Source organism: Cyanistes caeruleus, chromosome 4 (genome assembly GCF_971803275.1).
Source record: "Cyanistes caeruleus chromosome 4, bCyaCae1.hap1.1, whole genome shotgun sequence".
Classification (NCBI taxonomy): domain Eukaryota; kingdom Metazoa; phylum Chordata; class Aves; order Passeriformes; family Paridae; genus Cyanistes; species Cyanistes caeruleus.
The window spans coordinates 82,288,761-82,307,363 of NC_141704.1; the positions used below are offsets into that span (position 1 = coordinate 82,288,761).

Here is an 18,603-nt window from a genome sequence, read left to right on the forward strand (position 1 = left end):
AAAGCAACCTGCACAAACAATGAGTATTGGTGACTTTGAAAAACTACCATAAGAATTTACCACTGTGGGCACAGTGATGAATTGACATCCCTCTAATTATGATAGATGGTGATAAAAGAGCTTCAGCTGCATGGTAGTTATCTATCATGAGTTTGGGTTTTTTTTTTTTTTGTCAGCTGGAAAAGCAGAACTTCTCAAAGCTGTGGTACCAGAGAATCCTTAGGAGCAAATGCCAGGTACAGAGGTCAAGGGCATGTCAGGAGAAGGACAAACATTCCCTGGCATGAAGAAATTTCCAGATGGCAAAAAGCATCCAGCATGTCCTGGTAAAGTGTATAACTAGAATATAGTGTACTCTGATATTCCCAATGCCTGCACAATTGCATAACAATTGTAGCAGCTAGCATCAGCACAAATTAGTCCTGTAAAACAGAGCTGCATTCTGGTACAGCACAGCATTTGGGGACTTCTCAGACTGAAAATTTCAGAGGTCAGCCTTCCATTTCCTTTTTATTGCACAGTTATATACATAACAGAGAAGCTGAGGGGCAGGGATAGCAAGAACTTCTCAAGCAGAGAGAAACTGTCAGTATTTGGCAGATGGCTGAGTCTGTTGCTGGACTTCCCTGTGTTTGGTGCTCTCATATCTTTTTTTTCTTTAGTAGCAGGTGAGATTATTCCTGTGGGACTGACCTACAGGTGACAGGAATGTATGTTTTATGATCATATAATGTTAAGTGTTTGTTAAATTATGTTAAGACCTTCCTGCAATAAGGAAACTATTCACTGTGAGCTTACTGCTTTCTCCTGAAAAACAACTGCAGGAGAAACGCAGAGAAATAAGTTGTTTGGTGAAAGCTGGGGGTAAAAGAATAGGAATAGACTTACTGAAAACAGCAAGGCCAGGAATGTTGCCATTTGCACCCTCCTGAGTGCAGAAAATGAAGTCTGCAAAATATATTTTGTAGTGTTGCTCCCAGTGAAGAGGAACTGGCTCATTTACAGGTTACTTCTCTGGGATGAACTCCTGGTACACAGCTCAGTTTTCTGTGCCTGAGTGCAGCACTTCTCCCTGAGTGCTCACTGGAATCCCAGCAGAAAAGGTAGATCATCTTCTAAATTCACAGTTCTGAGCAAAGACTATCATATCAACCAGTGCAGGTCCGAATTATAACTTTCAGTCCAGGTGATTACAACCTGCTGCCAAGTTAAGCATGTATGGAACAGTTGTTACGTCAGCTGGAAGCTGAGGATCAGTGGGAATGTGCAGATTGTCATTTATGGAAATAATTCTGCTTTCTGAGTCAAACTGCCCGACCTTTCACTGCTCACATCTCAACACTTAGCTGTCACTGCTCTCAACAGTGAGGAAGCTGGCACATTTCAGAGCATTCATGCATCATCTACCAGAGATCTAGGAGATAAGGATTCCTGCTCATTATTATTTCCTACATACCCTCTCTGGCACTGTGGGGACATCATTTGGCTCATTATGCTTCAGCTTTCTACTCTGCAAAGTTGGATACTACCTGGCCTCACTGGGTGCTGTCAAAGAAACCACTCAGTTCCATGACAAAAAGAGGTTATTTCAGCACATATGGGGTCTGTTGGAAGAGCTCTGTCTTTGCCAAGCACCCTTAATTGCTATCATGCCTATAGCATTTCACCAAAGGCTTTTCTCTCAATGGCACGGGTAATCACACCTAGAAATAACACCAGGGTTTTTAATTCTGTATTCTGCTGATCCCAGTTCCTATCAGCAGTTTCAGGAGGGGCCAAGGAATAAAAGCCTTTCTTGCTAGACCTTTGTGCCTTTGTTTTCTGGTTCTCCAGAAGACACAGGTGAAGTCCCATTGGCAAGGTCACGGGTGACATTCATGTGTTGGTTGTTTAGTCATTTCTTTTCTTTCCCAGGGATAATCTGGCACGTTTGCAAGTGTCTCACACCTTACACAGGCACCACAGCTCAGAGACAATATTGGAGGCATATAAACTATTACCACAGTGCCTGAGCATCACCAAGCACAGGCTCTCAGTCCTGGGAGGGGCAGGCACAATTCACTGAATTCACAGAATTCACTGAATTCTGCTGACTTTTCAATGCACACACTCACACCCTGACGCTTTGTGGTGAGTGTCTTTCAAAAAGAGGGTGGCAGGAAAAGTTTAATCCATCAGAAAAGGGCAGCTGGAAATCAGTCACTGGAAAGCAGCAAGCTGAATAAAAAAAATAAATTTCTTTTTTTGAAATTTCTTGCTCAGTGCACAGTGCTGGAGAGCTGCAGCTTAATGGAAAGTAAGTTAGGGCACCTGGGCTAGGCTTCTATTACTTGAATAAATTGTTAAGTGATTTCTAATGATTATAGAATGTTGTGATAACATTTTTTTAAATGCTAGTACTACAAGTATTCCACAATGAAGTGTATTATTCTATAAGGAAGTGTATAACCTTTCTCAGAGTAACGTCCATTGAGAGGAACAACATATTTAATAAAAGGAAAGGGCAGCAAATTTGGAAATTTTGCATAGAAATGGTATTTTCTGTAACCTATCTGTGGAATTTACTGCCTCAGAGAACAACTTAGCCAAAACTAATAGTTATGGCCAGTAGGAGGATCTCTAGCTGAAACCAAGTCTTTCTTGTGACAACCTAAAATTGGAAAGTATTGGGAGCAGGAGACAAGAGAAATAAGAAATAACCCTTAACTGTCATTAGATATATCCTCCAACTTGAAGCCTTTATTTTGAAAACCATCTCTTTCAGGAACAGTACTTAACCATCTTTCTAACTTTTGGAATGTGTAGAAGACAGCTCAGATCAGAGATCTCATGGTAGGCTACTGGCAGGCAGATCTCAGGGGATACATAAAGGGTTATGCAGGTATTGATGAGAAATTTGGATATTCATCACTGATCAAAGAGGTTTCACTTGAAACATAAATTTTCTTTTTCTGCCTCCTCTTTCCTTTTCTTCCCATGAATATTTGGGTGAATATATTTCATTCACATATAACCTCATGGAACTAAAACATTAAACTCTGCTTTTGTTTATTTTTTTAATAGGATGCTGCACTCTTTTGCACTGTGAGGGAAAAATGTTCTCTGCTATACTTTTTAGTCAGAACTTGGGTACAACTCCAATTATAATAAACAAAGGATGGAGTTTTACTCTTCACAGCTATAATTAAGTTGACAATATTAAAGAAAAAAAATATCCATCACATAGGTAGGAGGTAAACCCTACATCTCAGATGGGTTATGAGACCTAGGAAATAGAATACTCCTACCCTTACACTATTTTCTTTGGCTTCCATTGTATCTTCACACTGCCTTCATGGTCATTAAAGCTTTTCTTTGTTTCTGAAACTTCACTACCTTTGAAATTTGCACTCAATACAGTCAGGGAACAAAGAAGATGTTATAAATCCATGTGATCCTTCAGAAGTAACTAAGGTGGGGTGAATTTCCTATGAAGTGTCTGTATACAGCTGTCCAGTGAAGAAACAAAACTCTGAAAGATCTACCTTTCCTCATGCTAGATATATTGCATTAGCAGGAACAGAAGAACAAAATATTCATCCCAAATGACAAAAATGATATTGTTGGCAGCTCCTAAGAACATCCAACTAACAACTGTAACTGGTGACAGCAGGATTTTTGAGGCTGCTCTACCAAAGAAAAAAAAAAAATAAAAGGTATTTTGCTCAACAAAACAATATCTTCTGGTTACCTTCTCAACTGCAGGCCAGCTTTGGGCTTAAGAACCCTTGGCTCTGCAGTACTTTGAGCCTTTACCTTGAAAGCTCTTGGGAGTTATCAGAGGATGTGTGACGAGAGGTTTGACTCCTGTTATGAATCCTGTATATTTGGGTTTTTATCTGATCTCTAAACTGTACTCTGTTTATGTTGTACTGGGGCTTTCTTATGTAATGCTTGTGATAATTATATCAACCATGCAGTTTAAAATGTATTGTAAACCTCACTGCTTTTAACAAGGAAATTATTATTATTCACAGTTTCTCACTTTACAAAACTGTAAATGCTTAAAAGAAGCCCCAGAAAGATATCAGTGAGGTGACACAGAATTAAAGGTTGAGTCAGAAAAATTAGTTGAGTACTAAAATTGACTTTCTTTCTATGATAGGCTCAATAAACACTTTTTCCAACACATGGGACAAACTGTGAGGCTGTTTCTTTAGCACTGAGATCCTTTATCTCCTGAATCTGCTGGTTTGTTTGGAGCCTGAATGGTTTGAGGTTGCTGTGTATCATGTCAGTAAAGACATGAAAAAAAGCATATTTTTACTTGGTAAATTCCTGGTTGCTCTCCACATACACTTCAAAAAAATCTGTATTCACAACCTATATTCATCTGACTTTACCACTCAGAACAGGAGCAAGGAAAGGATCATATTTCCTATTACCCAGCACATATCCTAAAATGTGGGTTTAGTGCATTATTACACTAAGGATGCAGATTCCACCTTGCAGATCCTCCATTATTTAAAATCTAATTAATTGCCTTTGCTTGGTTGGTTTTTAATCCAGCAATCATGTACGTGCATAATTTGAGGCACATAAATGGATAATTCCACCGAGGCCAATGGTCAATATTATTGTTACCAGTGGAAATGAGCTGATCTGCATAAGTGCTTTGCTTGAATAGGCTGGGGCACAGGACTGGGAGGAATGGATGATTAGGAGTTTATCTTCAAAAATGCCTCAGGGAAAAAATTGAAGCCTAATGCACATAGTTAATAAAAAATGACAGTAAACATTTAAGCATTTATAGCATTAATCTATAAATTCCAGTCCATCATGGAAAGTTTTATCATCTTGCTGACCTGGAATAGTCTTTCAGATGTTCTGAGTCTTTAGGACAGGTGGAAAGGAATGGGAATTTAAGGTCTCAGAGCTGACTCAAGAGAGAGGGATGGGGGTAAAAAAAAATAACAAAAAGTCCAAACTTTGTAATAAACAAAAATGTAAAAACTAAAATAAACTAGACTTACTTTTATTGACTTAGGAGAAATGGTTTAAAACAGGCAAAAGCCTCCAGATGTCTTTGCTCTTATTATGGGTAGAATTTCTTGCTAAGCATCAACAGCCTGATAATCTTAGAGGGATTCTAAGCCAGAGCCACTCCCTCAAACTGCTCCTAAATTGTTCACATTTTGTAGCTGGTGCTATCGGATGGATGCAAAGGAGGCAGCAGTGAGTTCAACCCAGCTTCAGTCTGAGCAGGTGACAGTCAAAGGAACAAACAGCCCTTCAGCAGCTGGTCCTGCTTTGACAATCACTTTTGTTTTAATTTGAAGCACTGAAGGAAAAAGGAAAATTTAAGCTCAGTTGTTTTCTCCAAGCTCTTATTTTTAAGGTTCTACTTTAAAATATGGAATAATTTTTAAATTATAGAATTATATTAATATATATAATTAATATATATTAGTATATTAAATATTAAAATGATAGAATTTAAATTAAAGAATTGAAAAAAATGATGGAATTTTACAAATTCTATATGTGCATTCTCTGGGTACATATAAACACCTATAATCTTTTTTTCAATGTCTTCATGAAAAAGGCAAGGCAGAGCTGGGTGAAGACAAGGGCAGAGGGATTGTGAACCAGGGCAGAGAATGCTCCATACTGGTTATTCTGCTCTAGAGTCACTGTAGGATAAAAATTAATAATGTAGGCAAGGTTCATCATATGCTGGCAGTTGGAAAAAGAAGAGGATTCCTATGTGAAGCTTGGTTCCCCAATCGTTCTGTATACTCTGTAGTGATGGAAAGAGCAAATTAAAATTTCACTCTGAGGCAGAAACACTGGCAATTTGTACAGAACTCTCTCTGCAGGAGCTAAATGGAGCCATTAACTGAGAAAGGACTGCCTTGATGAGGACAACAGAAACATCAAGATTAATTTGCAACAGAGAACCCTTGAGAAAGAATCAAAGAAACTGAAGCAATGGAAGATGAATCCAGAGGAGAGAAGGGGAAGGTGGCAGACAGATCTGAGAACGTGGAATCTGCAGAGGTTTCTTCTTCACCTTTCCTAACAAAGATTGAAGATCTTCAAAGATGTTGGATCTGCTGTAAATGTCCTCACCCAAGTACACCTGCCCTGGTCCAGGTGAACCACAATCTGTGGTTTATGAATGGATTTTGGTACAGCTGTAGTTCATAGCTACATGCCTGATCTCCCTGACAAGAGGGAGCAGCCTCCAGAAGCGACCGAGCTCACCCACACAGCACCAGAAAAGCTGAGAGGTGATGGAGGGCTCAATCTCCAGAGCCAGGAGAGAACAAAACCCTGCAGGAGACACACCTTGGCTGGCTTGAGCTGCCTGGGGAGGCTGTGCAAAGGCTGCAGTCCTGCAGGAGGCTCCTACCAGTTTCCTGCTACCTGCTCAGGAGTGAGGTGGGAGCTGAGACCAGCTCAGCCTCAGAGCCAGGGCACTGCTTGTCAGCAAAGTGAAAACATGTAAAATAGCTCACATGAGCTTCTCTAAAGTTATACAGGAATGTCATTCTGCTGTCACATGGAGCAAGCCATATTTGCTTTAGTGGCATACAGTTTGAGGGAAGTGAATTGCTACCAGTAGAATTTGCCACACATTTTTTATAGCAGCACATTTTCATCACTCATTAAATACAGGCCCCTTTTCAAGGACACACACATTTTATCACCTGGGAAAGACTGTATAAAATCAGAGAAACATAGAAAAAGACCAAACTTTCAACTATCTAATCCCAGATGACTGATACTGACTGTGTGTTGTCACTGAGTCCTTCCACTGTGTTTTTCAGCTCTCAGTACATGAGCACTGAACTCCACAACATTATTTCACTCGTTAGTAAAGTTCCACATTCATATTTCATCTGCTTTCAGCTTGGGTGCACATTGTTTTTTACAGTCTGATGTTCTTTACCAGACTGAGCCATTATGGAAAATACAAGGTCTCTGTCTGAGGGTAAGGAAGAGAATTACAGCTTGCATTCAAATACCAGCAGGTCAAAATGTTTGTGGCACACAATGGCTGAGCTGAGCTGTTTTCTTCTGCAAGAAAATGCTTCCTGATCCCACACTTCCCCAGCACAGCAGTTTGTGCTTGCTGGAGAGGTGAGGAATCACAGAACTATTAAGGCTGGAAAAGGCCTCTAAAGATCAAGTCTGTCCACCAACCTGGAATCAACACCCTGCTAGAGGGGAAGCACTGAATGTGTTTGGCAGTGTCCTGCTTAAATCTGTGATTTCAAATGGCCTTCACACATGTTTACTGTGCAGCTTCAGCAGATGGCAAAGGCCAAACTTCACACTTTGCACAACAGAGGAAAAAAACATGAGGTTCTCCCTTAGTTTAAAAAAATCCAGGCAGTGTTACTGGCTTTTGTTTTCACAAAGTTGCAGCTCTTATTAGCACCAGTAGTGTTTCAAAGGAACATGGATCATCATGGCAAATCAGCTATCTGAAGAGTGGATTTGCTGACAGAATCTCAACATATTAAATTTTGTTAGTACAACTACCCCCTGGGAAATTCCTCCAGTCAGCTAGGGGAGGGGAAACAAAAATAATCAGGAAGCTACCTCACATCCCACCTGTAATTTTGTGCTTTCTTAAGTGACTTCTCTGTTTTTCTGTGAAAACTGGAGGGTGCAGCATGTTTGGCAATACAGGGATTCTGAACTCCCACTAAAAACACCACTTACACAGCAAAGAATTCCTTACATCAAAGAAAAATTCTAAGCTCCAATAAAACTCTTGCTTTGCCACCTCACTCACTTGCTCCAGTCTTAATATGTAAAAAAGGGGGGGAAAAAAAATTTAAATGTATCTCAATCCAGTTTAACATGGAACATGTTAACCAAAAGTGAAATATTGAAATTCAATTACTGCCAAGTGATAAAGCAACTCACATTCTAGGATGTGCTGAAACTGCTGCACTTTGAGGATGTAAAAAATTCCCCAGAACCATTCCCACAGAAGTTAGTGGCTTTTTTTTTTTGGTGGTGGCTCAGGTCACTCTGTCTGCTCTGAAGCTGTCTGGGTCATGCAGACCAGTGGGGACAGAACAGGCAGGGCTCTGTAAGATGTGAGGCCCAGGCTGAGCAGGTCTGCAGGACTTTCCACAAGCACATCCTGCAGTCTGCCATGCCAAGCCCTCTCTCTTGATCCCTTCTGCTTGCAGGTACAGACGACTGACAGATGATTTTCCCTCCCTCTCCTGTACTCAGCCGCTGACATCAGTGCTGGTATCACTGCTCAGTACTCTGCTCTTGGTGGTTCCTGGGCAGTGGATCTGCTCACAGGAGGTTCATGGCATGGATCTGTGCTCTGCCAAAGCCAGGCACCTGTGGAGGGGCTCTCCTTTCTCTCACATGACTGACTACATGGGGGCTTGTTGAGTGAATTTGCAATTTGCAGAAATGCCATGGAGTGACCTCCAAAAATCCTTTGGACCCGTGTGACTTAATCATGATTTGAATTCAGAGCTCCAGAGGTAAAAGTCACAGAGCTTTATGTGAGTTGCCTTATTCCCACATAAGAGCATACAACATTTTTTAAAATTTCCCTTTGAAAGGAAAAGGTTGGGCTTTGTAAAAGTCATCCAAGACTCCAAAGGCTATTTAGCCCCAGTGCTTTCATTACAGCCACTGCAGCGGTTCCATCTCTTACTGCTACTCAGTTCTGTAAAAACCCTTTAAAGTCTTTGGAAATCCACTCCAAAAGAATAAACTGCTCAATTCAAGCATAAAAATATCCCCTACCATGGTGGGTTTCTAAATCTAAAAAATTTAATTTCATCTTAGAATTCTGGGCTATCCCTTCCCATGTCTTTTTATTTTATGTTTACATTTGCATGGCTGATTATCCAGAAAGGATTTTCTGCCTGTGTTACTGTACTGCTGTATTCTAACTGCTTCTATTTATCTCAGTGTAGACTGATAGCAAATTCTTCCACAACTACATCAGAACAGTACTGATTGCTGCATGCACAGGAATATACAAGCACACGCTATTCATTGATTTCCATAGTCAATTAAGTCCTTAAAAATAAAGATTATGAAAAACAGCACTGTAAGATGCAGATAATCACTACCTTCTTTAATAAGTGAAAGCAAGACTGTCAGTTATTTTTTTGCACTTGATCAGTGTATCCCAGATTTGTCCATATCCAGTTCACAGTCTAGGAATCCTAGGAAAATTCTACATTTTAGGTAATTAATCCAGCTTCCAGTTGTGAAAAAACACCCAAAATTCCCAAATAAAACACACAGTATCTAGAACTCCTAGCACACAGATAATAAATACCACCTGATATAAATAATATTGCCTGATAGGCACTTGGAGGTGTTGTAAAAGCTCTAGAGGTTTGCTGGAGAAATTACTATCAAAGAACCTGAATGAGCTGCAGCTCCATTACTAACAGGCAAGACTCTCCTTTTCTTGAGTCTTGTAAACAACACCACATCCTGACAGATTCCTTCCAGATATGCTTTAAAAGTCAATGGTGGTGAATATTAATTGAAAAATTTGGGTTTGAAAGGACATTTAAAGGCCATCAATGAGAAGGGACAACTTCCATGACATCAGGTTGCTCACAAACCTGTCCAACCTGACATTTAATGTTTCCAGGGATGGGGGATCCACCACCTCTCTGAGCAATCTGTGCCAGAGTTTCTCCACCCTCAGTGTAAATATTTTCTTCCTTATATCTGATCTTAAACAGGTCTATTCCTTAAACCTGCCCATTTTCTGTTTTAATTGTCCTATCACTACATGCCCTTGTAAAGGGGGCCTCTCCAGCTCCCCTGCAGGCCCCCTTTAGCTATTGGGAGGTCTCCCTGGAGCTCTCCTTTTCCCCAGACTGAACAACCTCAGCTCTCTCAGCTGTTCAGAGAATTACAGAATTTCCTCTCAGGAGAGCTCCTCCAGCCCTCTGATCAGCCTCATGGCCCTCCTCACCCCAAGAGCTGCACGTCCTGCCTGTGTGGGGCCCCCAGGGCTGGATGCAGCACTCAGGTGGGGTCTCAGCAGAGCTGAGCAGAGGGACAGAGTCCCCTCTTTTCCCCAGTGCTTTGGATACAGCCCAGGACATGGCCAGCTCTCCAGGCTGCCAGTGCACATTGCTGGGTAATGCCCAGCCTCTCATCCACCAAAACACACAACTCCTTCCCAGGAGGAAGGCTAATTCCTCTGACTGACTTCTAAACCCTTCATTTTGCACTTCTGGCCTCTTTGTATCTTCTGGAAGATGTGCTCAATATTGTTTTCATGTCTCCAGTTTGGGTGCAGTTCAGAGGATTGGAGTTACAAGGAGACAGTTCTAGAGTGGGCCATGGGTGCAGACAAACTACACCCTTATGATGGCACAGCCACTCATCACACAGCCCTCAAATCCTGCCCAGGCAGAAATCCCTCTGAAACCAATCAATAAAGCCAATATTCATGGACCAATTATCTTTGCAGGTAGGAAGGACTTAATATTCACAGTAAGACTGGTGAAGATTCAGTTGTCTCAAAAGCAGGATTTTGAAACATGTTAAACCCAAAATAAATAATAATTTAATAAACAGTTCTAGACACATGACTTGTGTCAACTTGGGCATATTTCCTTGTCTCTTTCTTTCTCAGGATCTAGGAAATGAACCAGTCTGTGATTTGTGAATTTGTCTAGTAGTTATGGGTCCACAGCTAACAAACCTGATGATATTTTTTCAGAAGGCATCAGTCATGATTCCTTAAAATAAAACTGGTGGTAGGGCTCAAGCAGTGCACCCACAAACAGAGCCACTCAAAATCCTACATCATGTAGAAATGTCCCAGTAGTTTAGCTCTTAATTTTATAGCTCTGGGACAAAAGATTAAAGACAAAAAAGGTCTCTGTGGTGATTAGACAGCAGCAATTAGGATACAGTCTAAAGAAGAACAAAAGAAGAAAGAAAAGTGAAAGGGCAACAGAAAGACAGGGCTATTAAAAAGGTCCTTCCCACACAGGAGCACTGGGCAGAGGGTCTCTATTAACACCTCCCAAAACCAACCCAAAAAAGCTTATTTTTCATAGAGAGCTTCTTTTTAAATGGAAGAAGAGGGCTGAGAAGTCCAAAGCTGAGTACTGAAGGGCTCATAAAAAGACTTCATTTCACACAACAAGTGTATTGAACAAGTGTTCAGCAGCAGGTTTTTGTGGCAGGTGCCAAGGAGTAAGTCACTGCTGTTACTCACTTTCAAGTCAGTGGTACAGCAACCGTTGCAGTTGAATGTGCAGTTGTTATCGAGGGAAAGGAAAACAGATTGAGGTCAGCATTTATGCAAATTAAATGTGGAAACTGCTTTTGCAGTGCATTGATGCTGTGGCCCTTCAGTGCTCTGAACTATGGCCCCTCTCCCCTTCCCCACCACTGTCACAGCAGATGGAGATGAGATAACCTCTGCAGTCACAGCGGTGGGTTGCTCACACTCACGTGCTTATTCTTTGTAAATTTTTCACATTCATGCAAACCCCTGCCAAAAAGATGATTAAAAAAACCTCAACCCCACAACAATAAAAGCCCAGCATTTTCTTGGAGGGGAGGAGGTGGATGGGGAATAAACACCATGGAAACATGTAGACAGATATATTCTTAGAATCAGATCATTCTCTTTTGTGGAAAGCCTTACTAATTCAAGCTTAAGTGCTGCAAGAATAAAGGGTTAGAAGGAAAAACACAGCTGGCGAAAATTGGGGGTTGCAGCTCTGCGTTTAATGTCTTCCACTTTGTGGCAATATCTCTGAATTTCTCACGTCTTCCTCATTGGCTGCAACAGGCTGGAGGAGGGGGGTGAGAAAAGCTCACAGAATCTGTCAGTGCTGTCAGCAAAGTAAATTACATCTGTTGTTCAATTTGTTCCATTTTGATTTCATGATGGGAACTGTAAGGGTGACTGTAAGCCCGTGTTTCAAGCTGATTTAGCGACTCTTGAAAGTATGATCTCAAAAGCTGAGAGGTGGAGGGAAGTTCCAGGACAGCCTGTTTAACCCACTGCATCTACACTCATTTCTCTCTGCTGTCCCTGGGGATGTGATGCTCCTGAAGGTTTGCACTGACTCAGCCTCACTGCATCGTGTCTCTCGCTGCACTGTTTTAGACTATGAACTCATTTTCTTGCCTAGGGGCTGGGGAAGACTCACAAGGGTTTTTTAAGATCTGAGGGAGTCAACTTACTGTGTGCCAGTTTGGACATCTCTTCCAGGGACAGGTTAGTGCCCTGGATGTCATCCAGGCTTGGCCTTAGTCCATCTATAATAACACCACACTCTTTAGTTTACACTTAGAGACTTGAGGTAAGTTGTTCCTGGAGGCACTGCATGTTATTTTCAGACTCAAGCAAGTATTCTCAAATGTTGTCCAAATGACATGGGGCAGAGCCAAGACTCCAAAACTGATGGCAGGCTCAGGGTTGCTCATTATTAATAATCTACAAGCAGATCAAGCAGAATTACTCAGACCTAGTATTCAAGCTGTAAGGGGCAAGCAGAACAACTCAGGACCAGGTTCTCCACTACCCAGCAATTTGAACAGCCCAGTACAACAACATATGGTTGTGTTTGGCAATATTTCTGTGCTTTGCTGTCATTTATAGGCACGATTGCTTAGATGCAGGGCAGTGGAGAGACCAGGCATGTAAAACTGAGGCTGCAGTGGACAGATTTGCATGCAGTGTCACAGGTCTCCAGCTGCAGAGAGCACATTTCACACAGAGATGAAAACCTTTCTAGAGACAGGGCACAGGCCGAATTGTATTTAACTCGGAAATGAAGCTCCCCCGAAGGACGGTAATAAACCGATTAAAAATAACTAAAAAGAAGATCCATTAGGGAAGGCTGAAAGAACTGAATCTCCTCAGATTAGGAAAAGATTAAGTGAAGACAAACAATGCCTACAAATATTTAAACACTAGGTTATAAACTGCTCAGAGATTAATTTTCCTCCTTAGTCAACAAGAAAATACAAAATAATGGACTGCAGCAGAGACTGATTACAAAATACCAAATGATTCAGTTTGCAACATTTGGGTTTTCATCTGCTGCTGGAAGTTTCCATGACAGATGGGTCTTCAGAAATGGGCCTTGGTGCCTGCACCAGGCGAGCTGCTAATGCTGGCTGACCACACATTAAGGAGAGTTTTGAGAATAACAACCTCAAACCCTTCTGTAATGCACAGGAAAAGTTATAATGTGATAAATCACAAGAGGTGCTTGTCTACTCAGTGGTTCTGTGCACTGACTGCCCATGAGAGAAAGCTGCCTGGCATGGGACAAAATAAACTTGCAAGACTGAGGCAGTACAGGAGATGTGTTTCTGCAAACACTTAATGCTCCCTTCAACAAAGATCAATTCTTCAGTGAAGAGTCAACAAGGCTGTTTTGCACTGATTTTCATCCTGTCCAATATAGTTATTTCACATTAAAAATTTGGCTCTTTTTATGTATTATCCCACCTTCCATGATAGCAGCGTCAAACTGTTTTCCCTAACATTTTTCTTTTCCATTTCAAAAGAAACCAATCTACTCACAAATCTTATCTTCTAAGAAAGAGAGAGAGAGGAGATTGGAAAATGTATTGATCTTATTGATGCCAAGTCCTTCTAGGGAATTAAAGTTTATTGCTTTCCTGTCTCTATCTTTTTGTGAGGATGTGGATCACAGGCTGGGAAATAATACTCCATGAGAGGGGAGACAGGCTTCCCCACACAGGTGGAAAGCCTGCAGTGGGAAGCATGAAGAAGGAAGCAGGGAACTGAAGTTAAAATTTGAACAGCTGTTAAGTGGATTAGGAAACATGGGCTTGTGGAAGGTCACACAGCTTTCTTTCAAACATGCAGCTTTAACCTTGCAAACTGTGGCACAGGACAGATGTTGGTTTCATCAATAAATAAACCTGTATTTTTCAGGGCAGCATGCTGAAATGTGCTAAGCTCCCTCCGTTCCCACTGAGAGGAATGCAGAGATCTTTCAAAAGTTGGGTTGGTTTTATTTTTTGGCTTTTTTTTAGGTAAGAAGTCATAATTGAGAAGCACTTATAGAAAAGTTCCAAGCAAGGGAATTGCTCCATTGTCTCAACGTTTCCAGCCAAGAGATTTATCTGTTGTTCTGCTGAGTTTTAGGTCAGGCACACATTTTCAGATTCAAGAAGGGAGCAAAGAAAACTCTCTGGATCCACATGTATGTCCTTGGAAGACTGATCTCAACAGATACCAAGGCCCTGATTAGGCATCTGTAAATCCTCATGTTGTACAATGACTGCATGTGAGAAATCTCAACAGCATGATCAAGATTTTGCAAAATGCAAAGTGAGATCCTGACCTTTTGAAATTAATGAGAATTTTGCCATTGACCCCAGCAGGACCCCAGATTCAAACCTTGTTATCTACCCTGAATTGCAGAGGAACTAACAACTTGATAGTCTGCTTGATCTTTGGAAGCTCAGCACTTTTAAATATTAGCCCATTAACTCACATTTTTAAGTTTAATAAATGACCTCTGAAAATCATAAAATTTTTGTCTGCAAAACTGCCCGATTTGCAGCCAAAATTTTCTTACACTGTTTTTTAATCTGTACTTTCAGTGTAAAATGGACAACAAACTCTTTATTTCTAATTTAAATAACTATGCAGATTTACTTCCTTATAAAGAAAAATTTAATCTTTGTGACCTCACTTTGGTTTCAGGAGATCTTTCAGAGCTGAGAAGAGAATAGCTTCCTATCTCTGTACCCTGTGGAGATGCAACTCCCAATGGGTTGTCTATGACAAGTCCTCTCTTCCTCAGCCAAAAAGGCAAAGACCAGGAAATAAAGTTATGTATGAGTCAGACTGCAGTAAGGAAACAGTGGCTCACAGTAAGTTTAAGATAGATATTTGTACTCTACCTCACTTACTAAAATTCTTCCTTCAGCAACTGAAATGTTGCATCTTTTCTATTCTTTACTCTCCACAATTCTCATCCTTTGATCTGGCTAAATTAAGCTGGAATGCCCTTGCCATGGACTCTAAATCTGACTCTATAAACCACAATAGATGTGGTGGGAAATTACATGAAATGACAGTGTGAGCATTTAGAGACTGTTTCTATGTATGAATATTAAATCAAAAGTGTTTCTCCTAGGTGTGCCCTGCAGTAGGTGCCCAAGCAGCACCTGCCCCCAGCACGACACAGACCCCTCTGCAGAAGGAAACACCTCAGACACCTCCCTTACCACGTGGCAAACACTGATCAGAGCTGGATCCTGTCTGCTTTGTCAATATAGCACAGAGGAAAAAGTCATATGGGACAATAGTACCCTTAGGATTGCTTCCAGCAGCTTAACCAAGAATGTCTGCCAGCTCAGGTGTTCAGGTGTTTACTCAAACTTTGTATTTCGTGGTCTTGAAACATTTTTCTTTGTGAAATAAATTTCCTTCTCCTCGTCAATTGCTGACATTTTTTCCTGCAGTGATAACTCTTATCTTTTGTAGTCTTGTCTAGGAATAACTGGGAACTGATGATAACAAATATTTCTGCTCTTCCCAAAGCAAGCATTCTAACAATGCCATAATCTAAAAGGCTCACTATATGCATGCCCCTAAAAATAATGACCATCAATCTGTATTAATTTAAGATCTAAGTTCAGCATTCTGTCTCTAAAGAAAAAAAGAAAGAATAGCTTAGGAAATCAGTGAAAAAAATAAAGCTGGCTGAATACCAAACAAAAGCTAACAACTAAAACCCAGTTTGCTGCAGGGACACCATAAAAATCAGACTGTCTGCCGCAGTCATGGTGGAAAATCTTTTGGAAGTGAGTGTATGCTTTTGGCTCCAGTTATTAGATAACTGATAATGAGTTAAACATGATTCATATCAAGTCATGAAAATTAGACACGAGTAAAGGGTAGGAATTGGAAGGGTCTCTCATAGCACATGTCTTTGGAGAAAATGATGATAACTTGTGGAGAAGTTTCACAATTCTGCATGGTATACAGGGCCAAAGCGATTCTCATTTCTTCTTCTGATATCATTTACTCTTCCATTTCCCCTGTAAATAAATCCTCTCAATCACACACAGCATGGAGAAATGTGAGCTAAATGTGCTAAAAGGGCAGGTATCTTATATATAGCCATAGCTGGACTGTGGAGCACTTTTACCCAGTTTCTCTTCTGACTTTAACTTCTGCTCTTCATTATTTTAATATTTTATACCCTCTTTTCTAGTAATGGCAATTTTTTTCCCCTGGTGCCAAGACTCACCTTGTAGTTTGATCTCTGCCCTTTATCTCAGGCATTAAAAGGAAGCTGTAGTCACTCTTCTAATCTAAGTTTAATAAGATAAAGAGATAACTTCTAGCTGTTGCACACAGAGACCATCCTTTGCAGATAAGCTAAATCTTCAAAGGGAAATCTTGCAAACTCTAAATCACTTGTGGGTAGAAGGCAGCTTCAGGCTCATGTTTAAGAGAGAAGCTTGTTGACCAACAGTACAAGCTGCCTCAGTCCAGATTATCCTTTTGTGTGCTTTGAACCCTCTGGAGTCAAACTGCATCATGCATTTTAACACATCCCACCATCTGGAGAACCAGGTTGCCATGACATGCCAGACTTACAAGGTGGTGAAAGTCTGGGTTAGTCTTGTACAGACAGGCCTGTGCTGTGTGTGAATGAAAGTCCCAGCTCATAACATACTGCTGCAAAAGCTGATGGCCAGAGCTGCATCCAGAAACACATTTATCTAGGATTTACCTCTGAAAGCTAAACCTGATATTAACTCCTATGGTATTATAGTATTGCAATGAATTTCCCAATACTTTAGGAATTAAAAGGTAGAAACTAAAGCTGCTGAAATGGCCAAAATTAGGCTACAGGACAAGATGAGACTCCATTTATGATAATAATATCATATATTGTCTAATATAATATTTTTATATGGTCATATATATATATATCAGATCATCTTATATTGATAATATCATGTTTTGGCTAAACTTGTAAGCATGATTGATACCAGTATCAGAGCTAATAGCATTAGAATAATTCTTCTATGACAAAAGTCATAATGAAGAGTACTGCTAGAATTTGTGAGGCCTTTCTTATAAAACCTACGAGCTGATCAGTGTAGTGCCTTTGTAACACGAATGCCACAGGTAGAGCACATGGCTGTCTGTCACAAATTCTTCTACATCAGTAATCTGGAGATGTATGAGATATTTCACTCCTGCAGAGAGGGTCTTTCAATGACTTTCTGCTCAACCAAGGAACATTGCAAACCTTCAAATCAATAAGCCATCTGCCATCCTTCAAAATTAAAACATCAATGGAAAGTCAACATTTACATTTGATTTCATTGCACCACATAACCCCTCCATTATACCTGACAGTAAGCTGAGTTAATTCAAGCTCCATGCTAGCAACCATGCCTTCACTCTAGAGAGCAAGCACGAAAGCTAAAGCCCCCAAGTTTCAACAGAGCACGAGCAGGGCTCTCAGCCCGTCATTTTCGGATACGTACCCAGTACAGCACATCCGTCCAGCCCTCCATGGTGATGCACTGAAACACCGTGAGCATGGCAAAAGCAAAATTGTCAAAGTTGGTGATGCCGTGCTTAGGTCCCTCCCAGCCCGCCTTGCACTCGGTGCCGTTCTGACACTGCCGCCCGTGGGCAGACTGGGGGGCACACGGAGATGGGTCGTCCTCTGCAGGTGTATCTTGGAGAGAAGGGGGAGAAACAAAAAAAAAACAGCTGAAGGAAACAGTTTGACACACTGATAAGCAAGTGAAGGATATCAGCTTTTAGCAAATGTATTTTGTAGCGAGTTTGGCAGATTTCTCAGGAATACACAGGCAACCGCTCGCTGTCGCGCTTCACTTTCTTTTCGCAAAAAATAATAGCCAAGCTGTCAAATTTTGTAGTCAAAACTGAGATGAACTTTTTTTTTCCCCCAAAGCACACCCTCCTGTGAGGGAGAAGTCATGCCTTTCAGCATGACAGGGAACATTAGATGGAGCCCATCCCGTTTAATGAGGCCGAGGTCATGGCCAGCGGTTTCCTACCGCGGTCACCTGGCGCAGGGGTTAATCCTGGAGGCTGGCAGCGCTGAAGGAGGCTGAGCCCTGCAGCAGACAGGCTTCAGAGCTCTGCAGACAGGCTGGTGTGGCACTGGGCCACTGCTGAATTACAGCACACAGCGCCTGGAGCCCTGCTCTTTTGGCATTTAGGTGATGTGTGGCATTTTATCCGTAGGCCAGTGGCACTCGAACTCTGAGATTGCTGCTTGATTATCAACCCCTTGTTCTGTACAGGTGTTTTCAAAGACCTGAAAACCCCTACAACAAAGCAAACTAAATGTTTTGGTATATAAGGAATGCTCCAGAAAACATTTTTATAAGCACTAAAACTTCTGCTATGTGATTTTATTTTATTTTTTTTGGTAATATACAGATTTCAGATCTTAGTGCTACATTTTTAACAGATGCAGGTATGTATGTATGTGTAGGAGAGCAGGAAATTATGTTTATTTCTCATTTTATGATATGGTAAACAATGTAATTTTCCAAAATTATGATCACATTCTGGTCACGAAAGAA

The 18,603-nt window shown here is 41.0% G+C and overlaps 1 protein-coding gene across 6 annotated transcripts in view; it reads right to left on the minus strand.

Moving 5' to 3' along the window:
* The window catches only part of CACNA1C (calcium voltage-gated channel subunit alpha1 C), a 461,478-nt gene that overhangs the window by 140,645 nt on the left and 302,230 nt on the right, over window positions 1-18,603 (minus strand). For all 6 annotated transcript variants that reach the window (XM_086886085.1, XM_086886089.1, XM_086886086.1 and 3 more), the window contains one exon: window positions 17,527-17,723. In XM_086886085.1, coding sequence (XP_086742211.1) covers window positions 17,527-17,723 — 197 coding nt within the window. The remainder of the gene's footprint in view (window positions 1-17,526; window positions 17,724-18,603) is intronic.